Source organism: Typha angustifolia, chromosome 5 (genome assembly GCF_048772165.1).
Source record: "Typha angustifolia cultivar Huaian chromosome 5, ASM4877216v1, whole genome shotgun sequence".
NCBI lineage: Eukaryota > Viridiplantae > Streptophyta > Magnoliopsida > Poales > Typhaceae > Typha > Typha angustifolia.
Window position 1 is genome coordinate 727933 of NC_133243.1, and position 17265 is coordinate 745197.

At 37.2% G+C, this 17265-nt stretch overlaps 4 protein-coding genes across 6 annotated transcripts; 1 reads left to right on the top strand and 3 right to left on the bottom strand.

The window, feature by feature from the left end:
• The first annotated feature begins 1808 nt into the window (after positions 1-1808).
• LOC140760143 (xyloglucan endotransglucosylase protein 1-like) lies at positions 1809-3052 on the top strand. The gene is made up of 3 exons (XM_073096974.1): positions 1809-2129; positions 2226-2419; positions 2515-3052. Exons 1-3 carry the CDS (start codon positions 1869-1871, stop codon positions 2870-2872), a joined length of 813 nt encoding a protein of 270 aa, XP_072953075.1. The 5' UTR covers positions 1809-1868; the 3' UTR covers positions 2873-3052.
• A 1282-nt stretch (positions 3053-4334) lies between these two features.
• On the bottom strand, positions 4335-5579 carry LOC140760142 (xyloglucan endotransglucosylase protein 1-like). Its single transcript, XM_073096973.1, has 3 exons — positions 5237-5579; positions 4958-5151; positions 4335-4865 (listed from the first exon to the last, which is right to left on the bottom strand). The coding sequence occupies exons 1-3, from the start codon at positions 5504-5506 to the stop codon at positions 4490-4492; spliced, it is 840 nt and encodes a 279-aa protein (XP_072953074.1). The 5' UTR covers positions 5507-5579; the 3' UTR covers positions 4335-4489.
• Positions 5580-9244: 3665 nt separating this feature from the next.
• LOC140759897 (xyloglucan endotransglucosylase protein 7-like) lies at positions 9245-10519 on the bottom strand. Its single transcript, XM_073096586.1, has 3 exons — positions 10194-10519; positions 9913-10106; positions 9245-9815 (listed from the first exon to the last, which is right to left on the bottom strand). The coding sequence occupies exons 1-3, from the start codon at positions 10476-10478 to the stop codon at positions 9443-9445; spliced, it is 852 nt and encodes a 283-aa protein (XP_072952687.1). The 5' UTR covers positions 10479-10519; the 3' UTR covers positions 9245-9442.
• Positions 10428-13918, bottom strand: LOC140759896 (xyloglucan endotransglucosylase protein 1-like). Of its 3 annotated transcripts, none has more exons than XM_073096583.1 (4): positions 13371-13918; positions 13076-13269; positions 12596-12974; positions 10428-10519 (listed from the first exon to the last, which is right to left on the bottom strand). In XM_073096583.1, exons 1-3 carry the CDS (start codon positions 13695-13697, stop codon positions 12596-12598), a joined length of 900 nt encoding a protein of 299 aa, XP_072952684.1. In that variant the 5' UTR covers positions 13698-13918; the 3' UTR covers positions 10428-10519. The 3 variants fall into 3 exon arrangements, with proteins under 3 accessions (XP_072952684.1, XP_072952686.1, XP_072952683.1); XM_073096585.1 differs by lacking the exon at positions 10428-10519 and having other exon boundaries at positions 12347-12974; positions 13371-13617; positions 13778-13812; XM_073096582.1 differs by lacking the exon at positions 10428-10519 and having other exon boundaries at positions 12347-12974.
• Positions 13919-17265: the final 3347 nt, after the last annotated feature.

Here is a 17265-nt window from a genome sequence, read left to right on the forward strand (position 1 = left end):
AGCTAATGCGATCTAAGAAAAGCTCATTTTCTTGAAAGACAAAAATGTTCAAAACATTCTCATAGAGTGTGATTCCCTTATCCTTGTTAACTGCTTGAAGGGTATCTGTAAACTTGCCGGGTCGATTGGCGGCTTAATCGACAACAGCAATTTCTTAACTATCAATTTTAAAAATAGTAAAGTTAAATATGTATATAGAGAGGCAAACCAAGCAGCGGATTGGCTTGCTTACTAAGGTAAAACCTTAGGTAAATATTACATATAATTAAATTACCAAAGTGCCAACAATTATATGATTTCCTGTATTGACCTAAAATAAAAGCAATATCATGTCATCCAGAAAGTTCTAGAAGACTGCCAAGGCATGCTTCTTCCATGGTAGGAGACCACCAATCATCACTAAAGTTAAAATGATGGATAAGGAATAATAAGGGTGCCTTGGATCTACTCCATCAAGGAGTGCTACCATTCAATATCAAAAAGATTGATAAAATAATAGACAGAAGGCCATACTGTTAATGAAGTGGCCCAAAGGAGGAAGCAGCTTCTTCCCTGAGTCCCAACTAAGTGGTATTTGCATTAAAAAATATTTTTTTTGCATATTTTTTAAATAAATTATGTATGAGACTGAAAATCAATTTAGTCGGCCCGAAATTATTTAATTTTCATCTCAAGCGTTTTAAATGACTCTGTCTTCGTTCTAACGCCCTAGCGGTTGCCTAAAGATAAGGTGTCCATCTAACCGCCCATTCATCGGTAGTTTCTTTTACTATTCAAAATATCATGAAATCATTTAAAAATACTTTAAAGACATCTTTATATTGCTCGAAATATTATGAAACTATTCGAACACCCTTCCAATGATTAGAAGATATTTTTTAATACATGAAAAAAACCTCATGCTTGAATTTTTTTTTTTTTTGTGATCGACTCAAGCTCGACCTCAAAATTGGCTTGATATTAGTTTTAATTCAAACTTGATCAAGCTTGGCAGGATTAAATTCGACCCGATTACACTCCTTAATGGGCTGAGAGGAGAGAGAGAAATAACTTTAATCAAACCATTATAAGATCTAATCTGAATAATTAGTATTTATAATCTAGAATAGGCATGATTTGATATTTACTTGGTAATCCAGAATAGTATTAGCATTCTACCTACTGTTTGTCCGTGGTTTAGTTTTGGACTAACGAAGCACCCCGTGGTTGACTAGATTAAGGGCATCTCTATTATTAATCATACCTAATCAATTTAATTTTAATAATGGTAGTCGGCCAGCAGAATCCCACAATCAATAGAATTAAATAAAGGAAAATTTTGCATATACCACCCTATATTTTAATAAAATTATACTTTACATCTTGAACCGACGCGGTAAAAATATTTTTAGTATAACTTGGTTGAAAGTATTTTTATGATTCTTTTAATATAATTTACTTAGCTCGGATATTTAGTTAAGTTTAACCGATGAATTGGTAGGATATTTTCTAAGTATATTTATTAAATTAGTAGGCTCAGTAAAAAATACGTAGTGTTATATCTAAAGTTACAAGGAAAATGTGCCGTGAAGTGCTTCATTAGTCCAAAACAAAAGCACGGACAAAACAGTACGTAGAATGCTAACACACAGTTTGATGTCACTTCCTTCGTCCTGATCTTCCATCCATCTCTCTTTGCCCGCGCTGCTGCCTGCTTGCTGCATTCAACGCGCCTCTTTTCTCCCCCTCTCTGTTGCCAGCTCTTCTCAATCATATCCACCATCTCATTGTCACCTATAAATTCCCACCATCTATTGCTCTACCCTTCATCATTCCCATCCACATCTCTCCTCCTCTTTCTCACTCAATTCTACCACTAGTTCCTGACAATGGCTCCACTAGTCTCTCTCTTGGTGCTCATCATCTCTTTGATCGCGATGGCACACGCTGGCAACTTCTACCAAGACTTTGACATCACTTGGGGTGACGGCCGTGGCAAGATCCTCAACAATGGCGAACTCCTTACTCTCACCCTTGACCATACCTCTGGCTCTGGCTTCCAGTCCAAGAAGGAGTACCTCTTTGGCAAGATCGACATGCAGCTCAAGCTCGTCCCTGGAAACTCCGCTGGCACTGTTACTGCGTACTATGTGAGTAATCCTGATCACCACCTCTATCTACCTACAACTTTGTGTTACGTTGAGCTATATAGATACATAGTTCTGAAATCGTATGATTCGTTGCAGTTATCGTCTCAAGGACCGACACATGATGAGATCGACTTCGAGTTCCTTGGGAACCTTAGTGGCGATCCGTACACTCTCCACACCAATGTGTTCACCCAGGGGAAGGGGAACAGGGAGATGCAGTTCCACCTCTGGTTCGATCCCACCAAGGACTTCCACACCTACTCCATTCTCTGGAATCCAAGACATGTCATGTGAGCACGAAACTATCCAACTTACTACATTAAAATCTTATCTTATCTCATATTGAATGCTATGCTCATCATCGATCGTACTTTAATGTTTTCAGATTCATGGTGGACAACATACCCATCAGAGATTTCAAGAATCTGGAATCCAGAGGCATCGCATTCCCAAAGAAGCAAGCGATGAGGATCTACTCCAGCCTATGGAACGCCGATGACTGGGCTACGAGGGGTGGGCTGATCAAGACGGACTGGAGCAAAGCCCCATTCACGGCATCCTATAGAAACTTCAACGCTAAAACGAGCACCACTTTACCAGGTGGCGATTGGTTCTACCAGGAGTTGGATTCCACAAGGCAGGCGAGGATGAGGTGGGTGCAGAAGAACTACATGATCTACAACTACTGCGCGGATGTGAAACGCTTCCCTCAGGGATTACCTCCCGAGTGCTCCATCGCATGATGAGGAGAATGAGATAGCCAGAAATCATAGTCATGTATTTTTCTTCTTTTTTTTTAAGCTCTTTTGTGAGATATAAAGAAATTAGTAGTCATGTATTTCTTTAGTTCTTCTGTACCTATGTTATATACTTGCACATGATTATATAAGAGAATAAATAGCACATAGTATGGTTTCTGTGCTCTCTCATGACCACAGTTGACTTAACTTCTCTTTGTAAAGTCTACCATGAATTGAACAGTCTGCTATCAGAAAACAATTTTAATCATAACTATCAGAAAACAATTGAACTGCTAAAAATCAGTCGAATTGGTGAACCATATACCTCAGGATGGATTTCCACTCAATTTTCTAAAATTTCCATGTTGTCCTTATCGTATAGTTTATTCTATTCTTTATTCTAAGAGTAAATGGATGCTCTCCTCCATCCTGAACCATACCAAGTTGGCCTGGCCTTCCAAACACCAATTGTGTAAACCTTATAGACTGAAGGGCCCCCTTGAGTGGGGCTGTACTTTGTTTCCACCCATGAATTAAACTAGTTTACAAACTATATATATTTCTTCCTAGTGGCCAATTGTGATCTCTAACTAGGTCAACATCCTATCCAGTTCTATTTTTATAAGAAAAATTGTTTAGTTTACAATATATATATATATATTATAGAATGTTTTTTTGAGGTTTTCTAGAGTCGATTTAGCAAAGTTTAGAGGAAAAGAAGAAGGAAAAAAAAAATATCAAATAATCATGCACACACATATTATTATTTTTACTTAAAAAACTTCTCTATTAATGCACTGTAAACTGATTAACAAGATTGGATAACAAGATTGGACCGAGCCAAGGAACTCAACTCTGAGTTCATACCTAGTTTGAAACACATCTAGATTGACACTGTCCAAGTTTGAATTCTTTTTTTGTTGGCCAAGGTAAGCTTGACCCAATCGATGACCCTGCCTGAAAAGAGGATGACTTTAGTTTGATTTGGAGGAAAAGGATGGTGAATGCGAAGTAGGAGGAGGAGAAGAAGATAGATGGAAGGACAGACAAGTTAGAAAGAGATAAGGTTGTGATGGATAGGAAGAAGATGTATGTCAATTTCCTGAAAGAAAGCTTAGAAATCCAAAGAATTAGTGGGCTAATTTGTAACCAAACATTCTTGGGAGGTATTATGTTATTTTGACCTGTTGTTCTCTTTTTAAATGAAGTTGGGATTAACCCTATAGATGATTTTGACCTGCAGTTGACGTAAATTTTACGTTTCTATCACTAGAATTACAAGACAGAGACAAATATATAATATTTTTAAGAAGAAAAAGTACATCATTATCCATGAGAAACAGGAGTCCCAAACTCTTACGCCACAAGTGCATGTCAGGGTCCACACTCCACAGCCATCTTTAGATTGAAATAGAATAAAAACCCACTAAAAAAGATCCACTCATCAAAATTGAGCACAATGGGATGATGCAACTCAAATGACTTCAAGCTTTTCAGAATATATAATACATCAGCACGTATACAACAAAGTGCTTTTTTATTCCATAAACATATACATATATATATATATATACAGACACATTAATATATTATTCCCAAGAACCAATATTCTAAGCCGAACTAACTTGCAGTGCATTCACGGGGGAGGCCCTGCGGGAATCTCTTCACATCGGTGCAGTAGTTATAGATCATGTAGTTCTTCTGCACCCACCTCATCCTCTCCTGGTTAATGGAGTCGAGCTCCTGCGACATCCATGGACTGTTAGCCTTCGAGCAAGAGGAGACGTCCGAGGAGCAGCCATCAGGGTTGATGTTCTTGAAGGCGGCCGTGAACGGCGCCTGCGACCAGTCCGTCTTCACGAGGCCGCCTCGCGTCGCCCAGTCCTCGGCGTCCCAAAGACTCGAGTAGATTCTCATCATCTGGCTCTTTGGAAATGACACTCCGATGGATTCCTTGTTCCTGAACTCCCTTATTGGTGTTCCATCCACATAGAATCTGACAAATATTATTATAAGCCGGCCAGTTTTAGTATCATGTATTATAGCGGTAATTTTATAGTAGTTTTTACGTACAAATTTAAGACTTACACAATATGTCTAGGATTCCACAGCACAGAGTAAGTGTGGAAGTCCTTAGTAGGATCAAACCACAAGTAGAACTGCTGCTCTCTATTCCCCTTCCCCTCGGCAAACACATTGGTGTGGAGGATATAAGGATCTCCACTGAGGTTCCCAAGGAACTCGAAATCGATCTCATCGTGCATCGCGCCTTGCGAAGATAGCTGCATATATATATAATCGACTATGAGGTTAGAGTAGTTTGTGAGTTAACACGGTACGGTATCATGCATATATAACAGGACATACGTAGAACGTCGTGACGGTGCCGGCAGAGTTCCCGGCGACGAGCTTCATCTGCATGTCGAACCTCCCGAATAGGTACTGCTTCTTGGATTGGAATCCCGACCCCGACGACTTGTCGAGGGAGAGCGTCAGAAGCTGGCCGTTGTCGAGGATTTTGCCCCGGCCGTCGCCCCAAGTAATGTCAACATCTTGGTAGAAATTTCCGGCCGCCGAGGCATCACCAGAGATATAGCTAAACAGCACTACTAAGAAGATTGCAATATAAGAAGCCATTGTTTGAGAAGAGCAAGAAGAGTACACTACACTACAACACAAGTCCTTTGTTGGGTCATAGGAGGACTAAGTTGATATGAGTAGTATTTATATACACAAGATTTGAGGCTAAGGGGAGGTTCCTTATGGGGATTGGCTTATTCATGTAGACTATATTAGCTGGCTCCAGAAAGCTAGAAGTCAGCAGTCATCTAATGTGACACGGGCTTCTGGATTTTAGTTTCCAAAATATAATGTTATTATTAGTATTATTATTATCATTATCATTTATTATTGGGTTGGATAATAATGAGAAGAGATAGGAGAAAGCTGGCCTTGATAAAGAGGTTTGAGCAGCCGAAGCTTATCTTGGATAAGTATTAGAATAGTATTAGAATAATACCAAAAGAAAAGAAGTAACCGGCATAGAAGAATTAGTTGTTTAATCTATTGTCCTTCTTGGAGATTTTTATTTTTAATTTTAGTTCCTTGTATTTAATTAAAAACAAGGAGTAGCTAAAACCGAAATAGATATATAATGTATGGTATAAAATGAACGTTATTCTATGTGGATACGATTAGTGATATGGGGAATCTCCTCCCCGTGACACCTGTGGTTGCTAAGTGCTGAGAACCAAATATTAAGTGCTTGTTTTAAGTGGTGGGGTGATGATTAAGTTATTAATCAAAGAAGATTTGGGTGGATTAGGTGAGCAACAGAATAATTGTGACAAGATATAATTGAAGGGTTATTTCTTAAACATCACCTAATCCTATTCCTAATTATTTTTTCCCCGCCCCCCTTTCTTCTTCATGGATGGATGGGCGACCAAATCCTATTGTCTTAGATTGGCGTATCTAACAAAACTCGATGTCTCAAACTATGTCCTTCCTGTCCGAGATACAATTTCTGACTCGAATTTACTATCATAAGACCTAATAAAACCATATTTAATTAGCTATGTCACTTAAATTATTGAGGTTTTCTTCTTCTCAAATAAAAAATAGTGATAAATATTTTATATTCTATGGTTAAAAGATTTCGAAAAGATGAAAATAACTATGATATTTTACACAATAAATTAAATAAAAATCAAATTAAAAATCTCTCTTTCATCCATGGGCTGTCAATTATTGGAGTCAAGAGAGATAACGTAAAAGCTAACTACTAGGAAGGAGATATAGCTGGCTTCCAAGTTCCAACATCCTTTTAATTTACTACACTAAATCGAGCACATCTACATAGGTTGAGAAGATGTCTCAACTTACCCAAAATCTTCTAAGTGTTTGTCAATAAAGACCGACAACTAACTTTAATTTGCCCATATTGATTTGTAGCTGACCGCTAGTCCCCGAATTTGACTACGACTCCTAACCATGTTCAATGGTATAGTTTGTTAGGTATTCTTTCCAACGACCAAAATGGTTCTGGATTCGACTCCAACTCTAAATAATTATTATAAAAAAAAATTATTTGATTAATAGACTGGGCAGTGCGGTTGGCTTGGAGAAGTAACTTGACAGCTTAAACCAGATCTCAGTGCCGTTTAGTAATTGCTCAGTGCCTATATCCAGCCTCAGGCTCATGAATGGTCAATAAAAAGCTAAATATCATTTTATTTGTAACTAAAAAATTCACAAAAAAAAAATTATAAATTTGTATTCAAATTAGATTATAGGTTTGCCCTAAAATGACTTACATTTATATTTTATAAATATAATAATAATATTGTTGTATTATTTACCTGACATATCCACAATTTAAAAAAAAAAAAAGATAATAGTAACACCCCTATTTTAAATCTTCTTTTGTATATCCTCAATTTTTCCTAATATTTTCTGAAACATGATTAATAGATATATAGGCTTATTTTGACCATTAAAGTTACTATTTTACCCTTAAAAATATGATTTACATATTATATCCGTATTTCCTAAGATATAGTTAAGAAATATTAGCGCTTATTTTAATCTGTAAAATTACTATTTTACTCTTTAAACCTGATTTTCTCATTGTTATACAATTTTAATTTCTAAAATATGGTTAAAAATATTAATGTCCATTATTAACCTAAATCACTATTCTCCCATTTCAACCTAATTTTTTTTCACATGTTATATTTGCTTTTTCTAAAACATGGTTATGAAATACTAACGCCCATTTTAACCTTTAAAATTACTATTTTTCCCTTTAAACTTGGTTTCGCATGTATACCCTTTTTTTCTTAAACATGGTTAAAGAATATTATTACATGTTTCGTTAGCTAAATTTACTATTTTACCTTTTAAACCTGATTTGCACATATTATACTAATATTTATTTAAACATGATTATCAAATATTAACACTGTGGTTTTCCTGAAACATGAGAATAAGAGGGCGTGGTAGAAGAAAAGAAAAGAAAAAGAAAATTGAAAGTAAAAATCTTTAGTTTACGGAATTAGACAGATGAGAGGTTTGAGGAAGGAGAGAAAAATTTTAAAATAATTTTAGTCAAATCAAATTAAGGGTACATAATAAGTTATTATGGTATAGAATTTAATCTCGATCAATAGTATTTGTAATCTCAAACAGGGCTAATCTATGTTTCCTTGGCATTCTAGATTAAAAATTTTTAATTCAGAATAGATTAAAAAAATTTAATTCTAGATTAAAATTTTTTAATTCAGATTAAAAAAAAACTTAGATATGTAAAAAAAGTCTGGCTAGACGCGTTTAAGGCTTGAAGTCAAACAAAATGGAGCCTTAATGGTTAAAATAAGTTATCTACAGTGCCAAAATGATTCTATTTTACTTCCTCTATTTGCCTTTCATTTGACTTCAACTTATCTCTATGTACATCAAGTTTAATCACTCAACCCCCTTGTAGTCGATATTAAGTTACAATCTATTGGGATTCATGGTAGCTCTAGTTTTGATGACACTTACTGTCTACAACCTAATAATAATCGTCAGAAGCGTTCCGACATTTGATGTGTATGTGAAAAATCTCGCCAAATACTATTAAAAACTAAATTAAGCTCAGTAAATTGAGGTTTAAAAATATAGGTGGAAAACCCTCTTAATAGAGGAACAGCAATAACAAACCCTCTCAGATCCTCTAATGTTTTTGGATCATCTTCTATTATAGCTCGAGTATTCGAATATGTGTAAGGATTCTCTTCACTTTAGATGTGAAATAAATTCTGTGAGGAAAATCGAGAACTCTTCAAGATACGAAGTTTGGTTTTCTTGGGGTTCAATTTAGCTCAGTGATTCAATTGCTTCAAGACATATGCCCGAAGAATACAAGCACTTGGATAAATAACTCATCACAATGACCTAAAATTAAAGCTCCTTTAGGCGAGGGACCTTTCAAAGGATGGATGACTTTGTTTTGCCTTTTAGATCCCTTAAATAAGTGTGGAGAAACCTCTATAATTTGTTTAAGGAGACTCAAAATAAAACTCCAACTTTGAACATATTTCTAAACATTTCTTTGATGTGCTGTGTGATCGGTTCGACTCGGCTTAAATCGATTCACATCAAACTTATATTTCATAAATGATTCTGAAATCAATGTTCCGCATGGTTCGAACTTGTATACAAAGCTCAATTCAAACAGAGTAATACAACCAATATTGAATTTCTAATTTTTTTTCATTTGAATATTCGATTTCTTCGCACGTAACGTTCTTTTGAAAGTAGTGTGACTTTATCATATATATAAATCCTAGATTATAAATTTTACTAATATCCATGAAAATTTGCCAATTTAAATAGGAATTATAATCACACATGGTATTGATAATATTCTCAGCCATTACATATCCAAAATCAATTGATTTATTGTACAAAACGAATAAAAAATGCATGACAGACAATTGCAAGAATAACATATTTGCAAGAACAAACATCATTAGAGAACAAATGTATCAGGTATTCCAAATGTAATATCTTTGATCACAAGGAGAGAATCTAAGGATTAAGAGAGCACTCCGGAGGGAAGCCTTGAGGGAAGCGATTTGTATCAGTGCAGTAGTCCTTGACCAAGTAGTTGCTCTTCACCCAACTCAAGTTGTTGAGTCCTGCAGCATCTAACTGCTGGTATAACCAAGCTGGATTCCCACAGTTTGAGTCTCCCCAAAGACATGCATCAGCAGTATAATTCTCATAAGATGCTACAAATGGAGCTTTAGACCAATCGATCTTATCTAAACCACCTCTCGTCGCCCACTCGTCGCCGTTCCATAAGCTCGCGTACACTCTCATGGCTTGGCTGCTCGGATAGGGGATCCCTGACGCACTGTTGTTCTTGAAAACCCTAATCGGAATTCCGTCGACGAAGAAGCTGGCTCGCATGCAATAAAGATCCAGGATGATTAAAAGTTCACATTGCATGAGTTAATTAAAAGCTACGTAGAAAGTGATAAAATAGTAGAACTCACATGATGTTTATTGGATTCCATAAGGCAGTGTAAGTGTGGAAATCTGCAGTTGGATCAAACCAGAGGTAGAACTGCTGCTCCCTGTTGCCCATCCCTTGGGCGAAAAGATTGGTGTGGAGGATGTATGGCTGCCCGCTAAGGTTACCCAGGAACTCCAAGTCGATCTCATCATGATTCGATGTGTCCGACGACATCTAGGGAAATTAATTCAAAAAATTTAGACTATAGAGAGAGAGAGAGAGAGAGAGAAGATTGAATTACTTGCATGTATGGATACTCACGTAGAAGGTAGTAACGGTGCCTGCGGAGTTGTTAGGGACCAACTTCATATGCATGTCGAACCTCCCATAAAGGTATTGATTCTTGGACTGGATGCGAGCGCCGGAGGTCTGATCGAGAGTTATGGTTAGGAGCTCGCCATTGTTGAAGAACTTGGCATGGTCTTCACCCCAAGCTACGTCAAACTCTTGGTATAAGTTGTTACCGTGAGCAACAACAGGCAAAGAGATTGCCAAGATGGAAGCTAATGCCAGTGTGTGAAGAAAAACTAGTGGAGAAGACGACATTTTCCTCTAGCTAGCTTTGGATACTGTGCTACAGATGTGGCCTATGAGAAGAGACGATGTTTCCTTTAGTGTCTAAATAGCCGTTATAGAGAAGACAATCGAATGAAGTAACACGAGAGGAAACAGCTGGATCGTATATTAGAAGTTGAAGTTTAAAAGGACAAGTATTTGACTTGAACCATTCTAGCTAGAACTAGGTTATCTACCCCTTATACGTCATTCAGGATGTAATACTGTAGAACTTAAGTTATAGCAAATATTATATATTAATTCTTTCACATCAGAACATTTATAATAGTCAATATCTAGAAGCGTATAGAAGAGAAGAGTTGCATGCCCGTGGAACCATGGAGGTGTTTGTTTTGGGGGTGGATGTGGGGTCTGAGATGGAGATACATGCATACATGGGGCTTTGCCTTGTTAGAGAACTAGCACCCCACCCTTTGAATGTAATACTTGTGATGCAGTATTTGCTGAATTATTCTAATTAAGCAGGCATGAGTCTGAGTAGGTGACAGGAAAATCTACTTGGAATTGGTCAGAAGTTGCCTGCCCACAGGAATATGTGATAGAGCGAAGATAATCCTATTGCATGACGTATGTATATATATATATATATATATATAAGTGGAAGATATATAATAAAGAGCCCGAGAAACTATATTTAACACTCCCCAGTGGTTAGGCTCAAATTCACCTCACTCTCCTATAAATATAGAAATTTTAGATCCTCAAAGATAGAGAGAGGAATTTTATTATATTTATATATTAAAGCTCACGTTTGAGATTTTTAGTCTATTAATCTCAAACAATCAAGTAACGGTTTCGTCAGACAATGAAAATTTAAGTTAGAGATGGAAATTTAAGTTAGAGAGAGAGTGGTAGAATGATATAGACCTAGTTATACCCAATGACTATAGGGTGAGGGCGTCTATGAGTGATGGCTTATGATTTTTCGTTTAGTAGTGTGATGATGTGAAGCTAAGAGCTCGAAAGGTAGTATCGAGTATGATACTGACTCATGTGATGGGCTGATTATTGAGGTCCTTAATCTGTGGTGGTGAACATTCGGTTATGATATTTGCCGGGTGATGGGTAGACAGTTCTACTACTAGGGTCTACCTTCTCTTGGGGGTGTATGTGTGATCGAGTGTGAGTATTGATGTAGCCTACGGGCATAGCTTTAAATGAACCTAAGTTGAAGACTTGATAGTCTAAAACAATGTATATCCTATTGTATAATGTTGACATGGTCTATTAATGGAGCTCATTCACTTTGAAGATATGATAGTTCGGATTGATGTATGCCATATTATAAATTGCTAATGCATGTGCATATTAAATGAACATAATGAATATGTGATACTAATGCATTAATTTTGATAATGATGTGCATATTCATATTTATCTAGCCCAATCCAACACCCAACTTGGGTTAAGCAACACCCACCCTGAACCCACCTAGGTTGGGCCGTAGCCCAAGCCCAACGGTGCAAGCCCACACAGGCTAACCCTGCTCCCTTCACCTCGATAGACAAAAAAAGGAGGAAAGGAAGATTAAGGACAATTAGCCACAGCAGGAGTGTCCAGGTAGACATAAGATATATGAGCATAGAATTAAGGACAAATTAATTAAGGTAATTCTCCCAACCTGAGTAAGTTTAATGAATTTCCAACCCAATAATTTACTATTCAGTTTAGCTAGAAAGTCCACCCTGGTCCCTAATAAGCAACCAACTAGGGAAAATCCAAAGACTCCTCTCCCCTCTTTGATCTAAGAGCCTAGGTGACATTAGCACACGAAATTCTAGAAAACTTATCAGGAAAATATATCTTTAAATTAGTGAGGCATTATTATTTATCAAAGATATCCATCAGAGAATTACATCAACTGGGAGATTCAAACACTAGTATCAAAATTTTAAAGGAGTAATTTCACCACAGGCAATAGTAATATTCATGAAACAAGATAACCCTTTCTCTCTTGTACCTACTAGATGGGAAACCATTAATTTAGGTAAGTGACGATATACAATTTCGTTCGTTCATTATTCTACGTAAGAATGATTTGATTAACGTCAAAAGAATAATTTGGCGAAGTTGTCCTAAAATGGGACCTAATTGGGGAGCCTGCATTCCAGAGGGAAGCCACGAGGGAAGCGCTTGTCGTCAGTGCAATAGTCATAGATCATGTAGTTCATCTGCACCCAGTTCATCGTCATCCAACTCAACCAGTCCAGCTGCTGGCTTAGCCATGCCGGATTCCCACAGTCATGGCTCTTGCCCTTCCACACGCACGCTTCCGCCTTGAAGTTCCTGTACGACGCCGTGAACGGCGCCTTCGACCAGTCGGTCTTGATGCGGCCGCCCTGCGTAGCCCAGTCGTCGGCGTCCCAAATGCTCGCGAATACCCTCATCGGCTGCTTCGCCGGAAAGGGGACGCCGAACGCCTCATTGTTCTTGAACACTCGGATCGGAGTCTCGTCGATAAAGAGGCTATACAAAGATGATCAAAACCACCAGAGAAACACATTTAAGAGATTTTTTTAGAGTAACGGGTGAGGTGAGATATCCAAAAGAGGTAGCAGAAGACTTACATTATGTTTCTAGGATTCCATAGCATTGAGTAGGTGTGGAAGTCTTCAGTGGGATCAAACCAGAGGGAGAACTGCTGCTCCCTGTCTCCCTTGCCATGGCTGAAGATGTTAGTGTGGAGGATGTAAGGCTCTCCACTGACATTTCCGAGGAACTCGAAATCGACTTCGTCGTGCATTGCACCCCCTGAACACATCTACAATATTATTTCCAAGATATATATAGTTAATTAGTCCGTTAAATAGTTCTAGAGGTATACAGAGAATTAGCGTCGAAAAGATTATGATGCATACTCACATAGAATGAGGTGATGGTCCCTGCGGACTCCCCCCGGACGAGCTTGATCTGTAGATCGATCCTCCCAAATAGGTATCGGTTCTTCGACTGGATGCGCGAACCCAACTCCCTGTTAAGCGATAGCTCGACGACGTGACCTTTGTTGAGCATCTTAGCATTGCTATTGCCCCAAACTACGTCGAAATCTTGGTCGAAGTTATTGCCATGGACGGTAGAAGCCATGAAGATGGAAGATAATAGTAGCAATCTGCAACGAAACCATAGAGGAGGACAAGAAGAAGAAGAAGAAGAAGAAGAAGAAGACATGTTTGTTGATGTAATGAGCATGAAGGATGTACAAGTGACTGAATAGATAATGGTGACTATAAAGAGGTCAGAAAGGGAAAGCTAATGACAGAAAGGCTAACATAGATGGAGGATTTGACTCTTGACATTTCAAAGAGAGGAGATCCAAGTGCTTGGCATGATAGCTGGGCTTGCTGGGATGTTGGGAATGGAAGCAGATTGTCTGCAGCCTATATATGCAGACAATCTGCTTGTCGAACCAATCAAAAGGCTGCCAAGTATTCAACCTCCAGAAATTGGCTGCAGAGGATCTGCTTCCTGTTATGGTAGTGGTGAGCAACTACTACTAGAAAGTCTAATATTCTACTGGATATTGGAGTACAATACCAGGATGGAGCTAGAATGACAAAATTCCATTGTATTTCTCAGTCAAAACTAGGTAAGGTTTTATTCGGAAGAGTCCAATGTATTGGGATATAGTAGAATAATTTCTTTTGTAGATAGAGCTATAATTAGAACATAAGAATTTTTATAGACAGAAGGCTTTGAAATTAATTTTGTATTGATATATTTATATCGATCAGCATCTGAATATATATATATATATATATGTATATTGGTGTCAGTTTGACAGAATATGTTATATTGTCTCAATTATTGCTTAACAGCTATTCGTCAAAGAAGAAGATCCATTTCTGGAAGACTAGACAAAGAGGCTATATTGTTTTAACAAAGAATCCATCAAATATCAATACCAACATGCACAAGAGAACTAAACCATGTCCTCCATCAAGGACTTGTAGGATCTAACCACGGGACTACAATGGTGGCCTAGTCCATATTTCTCTTAGATTTGAATTAAAATGATGAGCAAATGCACCGCTCCTAATCAAAGAGCACATAGTAACAAAATGTTCGAGCTTAAACTAAGCCGCGATCAAGGTCAGCTTGTAGATTTGGGGTGTCCTTTTGAACTAAAACCCTCTGGGTCCAACGTGTAGATTGGTTTCGGAAGTGTGGCAACTCATTGGGTTGGATAGTTGTCCAAATAGAATTATCTCAAGAATTATTAGCTTTTGTAAATTATTGTCGCAATCCTCCTCAAAAGAGAAGATTTTGAAATGGAAAGTTAAGACGGCATATATAATTTGGTGGCTTATGGAAGGAGCGATTTTCTCTTGTGTGTGAGATGAGTAGCTTAAAGGAGGAGGCAAAGATAGAGAAGCTTTGCTTTCATAGTGTTATCAAGTGGTATAGATAGGGAGGCAATATGCAACAGAAGGAATGATTCCATGCGGTTGTCATTACAAATTGATTCTGCCTTCTTACAATAAACTAGAGCAACAAAGGTCAATTGTTTGTGCCTTTTCACTTTCTAGAGAGAGGTTGCAGTAACAAAATAAAACTGTTCTTTCACTGCAAACATATGTAGAGTCTTTGAACATCATTGTCCTCACTTTTGGTGTGTAATTCATATGCATACTTTTGTTTGTCAAGCAACTCGTTAAGGCTCACTCAATTCGAAATAGGCTAGAAAGTAGTAGTTGTAATTGAAATAAAACAAACCAAGCCAGCTAGATCAGAGTTTGGCTTTGTTAGTGCAATTTTATCCAAATGATAAATTTGAGGACAAATACACTTGCATCACTAATAGAAGATCAAATCAAGCAAAGAATGTAGAGTTTGAATTGGAAAAGAAGCATATTCAACAATTGCATCATATGGTGTACAACAATTGTATCATATGGTGTATCAAATGGTGTTCAAACGACCCCCGGTGCTTTCCGAACGCTGGCAGGAAAATGTAAGGATTAGTAAAGAAATGTAAGTCGCATTCGAATGGCTATTAGTGGTCTTCAAGCAACGTGTGCAAAATTAGGGAAGAAAGCTGTTGTTTCATATTCAGACAAATTTCCCTTTAGTGATCACTTGTGTTCGAATTGGAGAAATAACTCACCTATATAAGGATCCCAATAGTATTCTCAAGTCATGTAATCCATCCTTGAGATCTAGGGTCCCTCAACTCTAAAGTGGGAATATATGAAGTGTGAGGAGATTTAAAATTGATCGAGTGCGAATGTATGATGACATACAATGTCCAAACATCTTGGGGGAGCTACAGATCTACCGTTGGTACTTAGCTTTCAACATCTCGACGTAATGAGACATGGGTGATCTAGGTCAGACGACATAAATCAGAGTCGATCTATTTGCATGGAAGCAGTGCATCATGAAATCTATTGAACAAGAAGTTCTTTAATCAATTAATTGTGGCTGTCTAGCCATAGAGATTGTAAGTTTTCTTGTAACTAAGTTTATTTCTTCTATACGTTGAGGGAGATTTTTCCATGTTAAAATTGTCGGTTTTAATTTTTGATTGCTTTTTAAATCTAGAGGATCTAAATAGCATAGTATCTCCCACACCTTGAAATTTTAGTAAATTGAGAAGGTGGAGAGCTTGAGAGAATATTGGTGTATTAGCACCTACGGGTTCAGTCGGGTTGGGTTCTAGTGGTGCTAGTGTAATGCAAAAGACGAACACGGTCATTTATTAAACAAATTACATTGGTCCATAAACGAGTGACACAATTATTTAGATTTATATAAGTTATTCATATTATAATGAATTTATTCATGTTATAAACATATTTTTTATGATATAATCTGGTCATTCATATTATAAACAAGTTATTCATGTTATATATGATTTCGGGTTATAACATAGTTATTATGTCATAAACGAATTGATAGGTTGGGTCATAAATGAGTTAAACCGGTTAAAATAATAAACATGAATTGATTAAATAATCAAGTTAGGGGGGGGGGGGGGGGGGGTCATTAACACAAACCCACTTTGAAACATCCAAAATCCAACACGTACCTTTCACGTGAGCCCTTACGTGGAAGCAGGATTAGCAACATACCATCATCACCGGATAGACCATAATAAGTCTATAAACAATACAAAAGCAGGTAGAACTCTCCCAAATTCAAGAGTACACATTGAAAAAATAAGATACAAAGAGCATGCTACTTACCACACTATTGCACCATAAGAATTAAAAGAGGCCTATTGACTGGGACCTCAATTGTAAATCCTACTATATAACACTATAATATAATTTTCCTACTCCTTATTCCGACTAAGGAGATGTTAGGTATTATTAAGATGTAGCTATCACACCCCTCACGGTAGTGCACATACGTCAGTAACATGTCATTATGCAAGCACAATATTAATATATCAATTAACAAGTATATGGAAAACATCATATTATAGTGAGATATATCATCGTACATGAGCATGCTAATAGAGATACACAAAAATCCCAGTAAAGACAGTCATGTCAATCATCATGCTGAATCGATATGTGCAGCTACATAGGTTAAAACTACCATGTCATATGTGAAGTATTCTAACATATAATCTAACACATCATGCAAATTAATAACAACAAGAGAAGATAGTCCACTTGCGTGAAAACGCTAATTTCCCTAGTTAAAAAATGATCTTAATCTAAACTTGATTGCTCTGGGATTTGTGGTAGTCACAATGAGGTTGGCCACAAAATGCTAAGTTACTACCAAATTCACAATATATAAATAATCA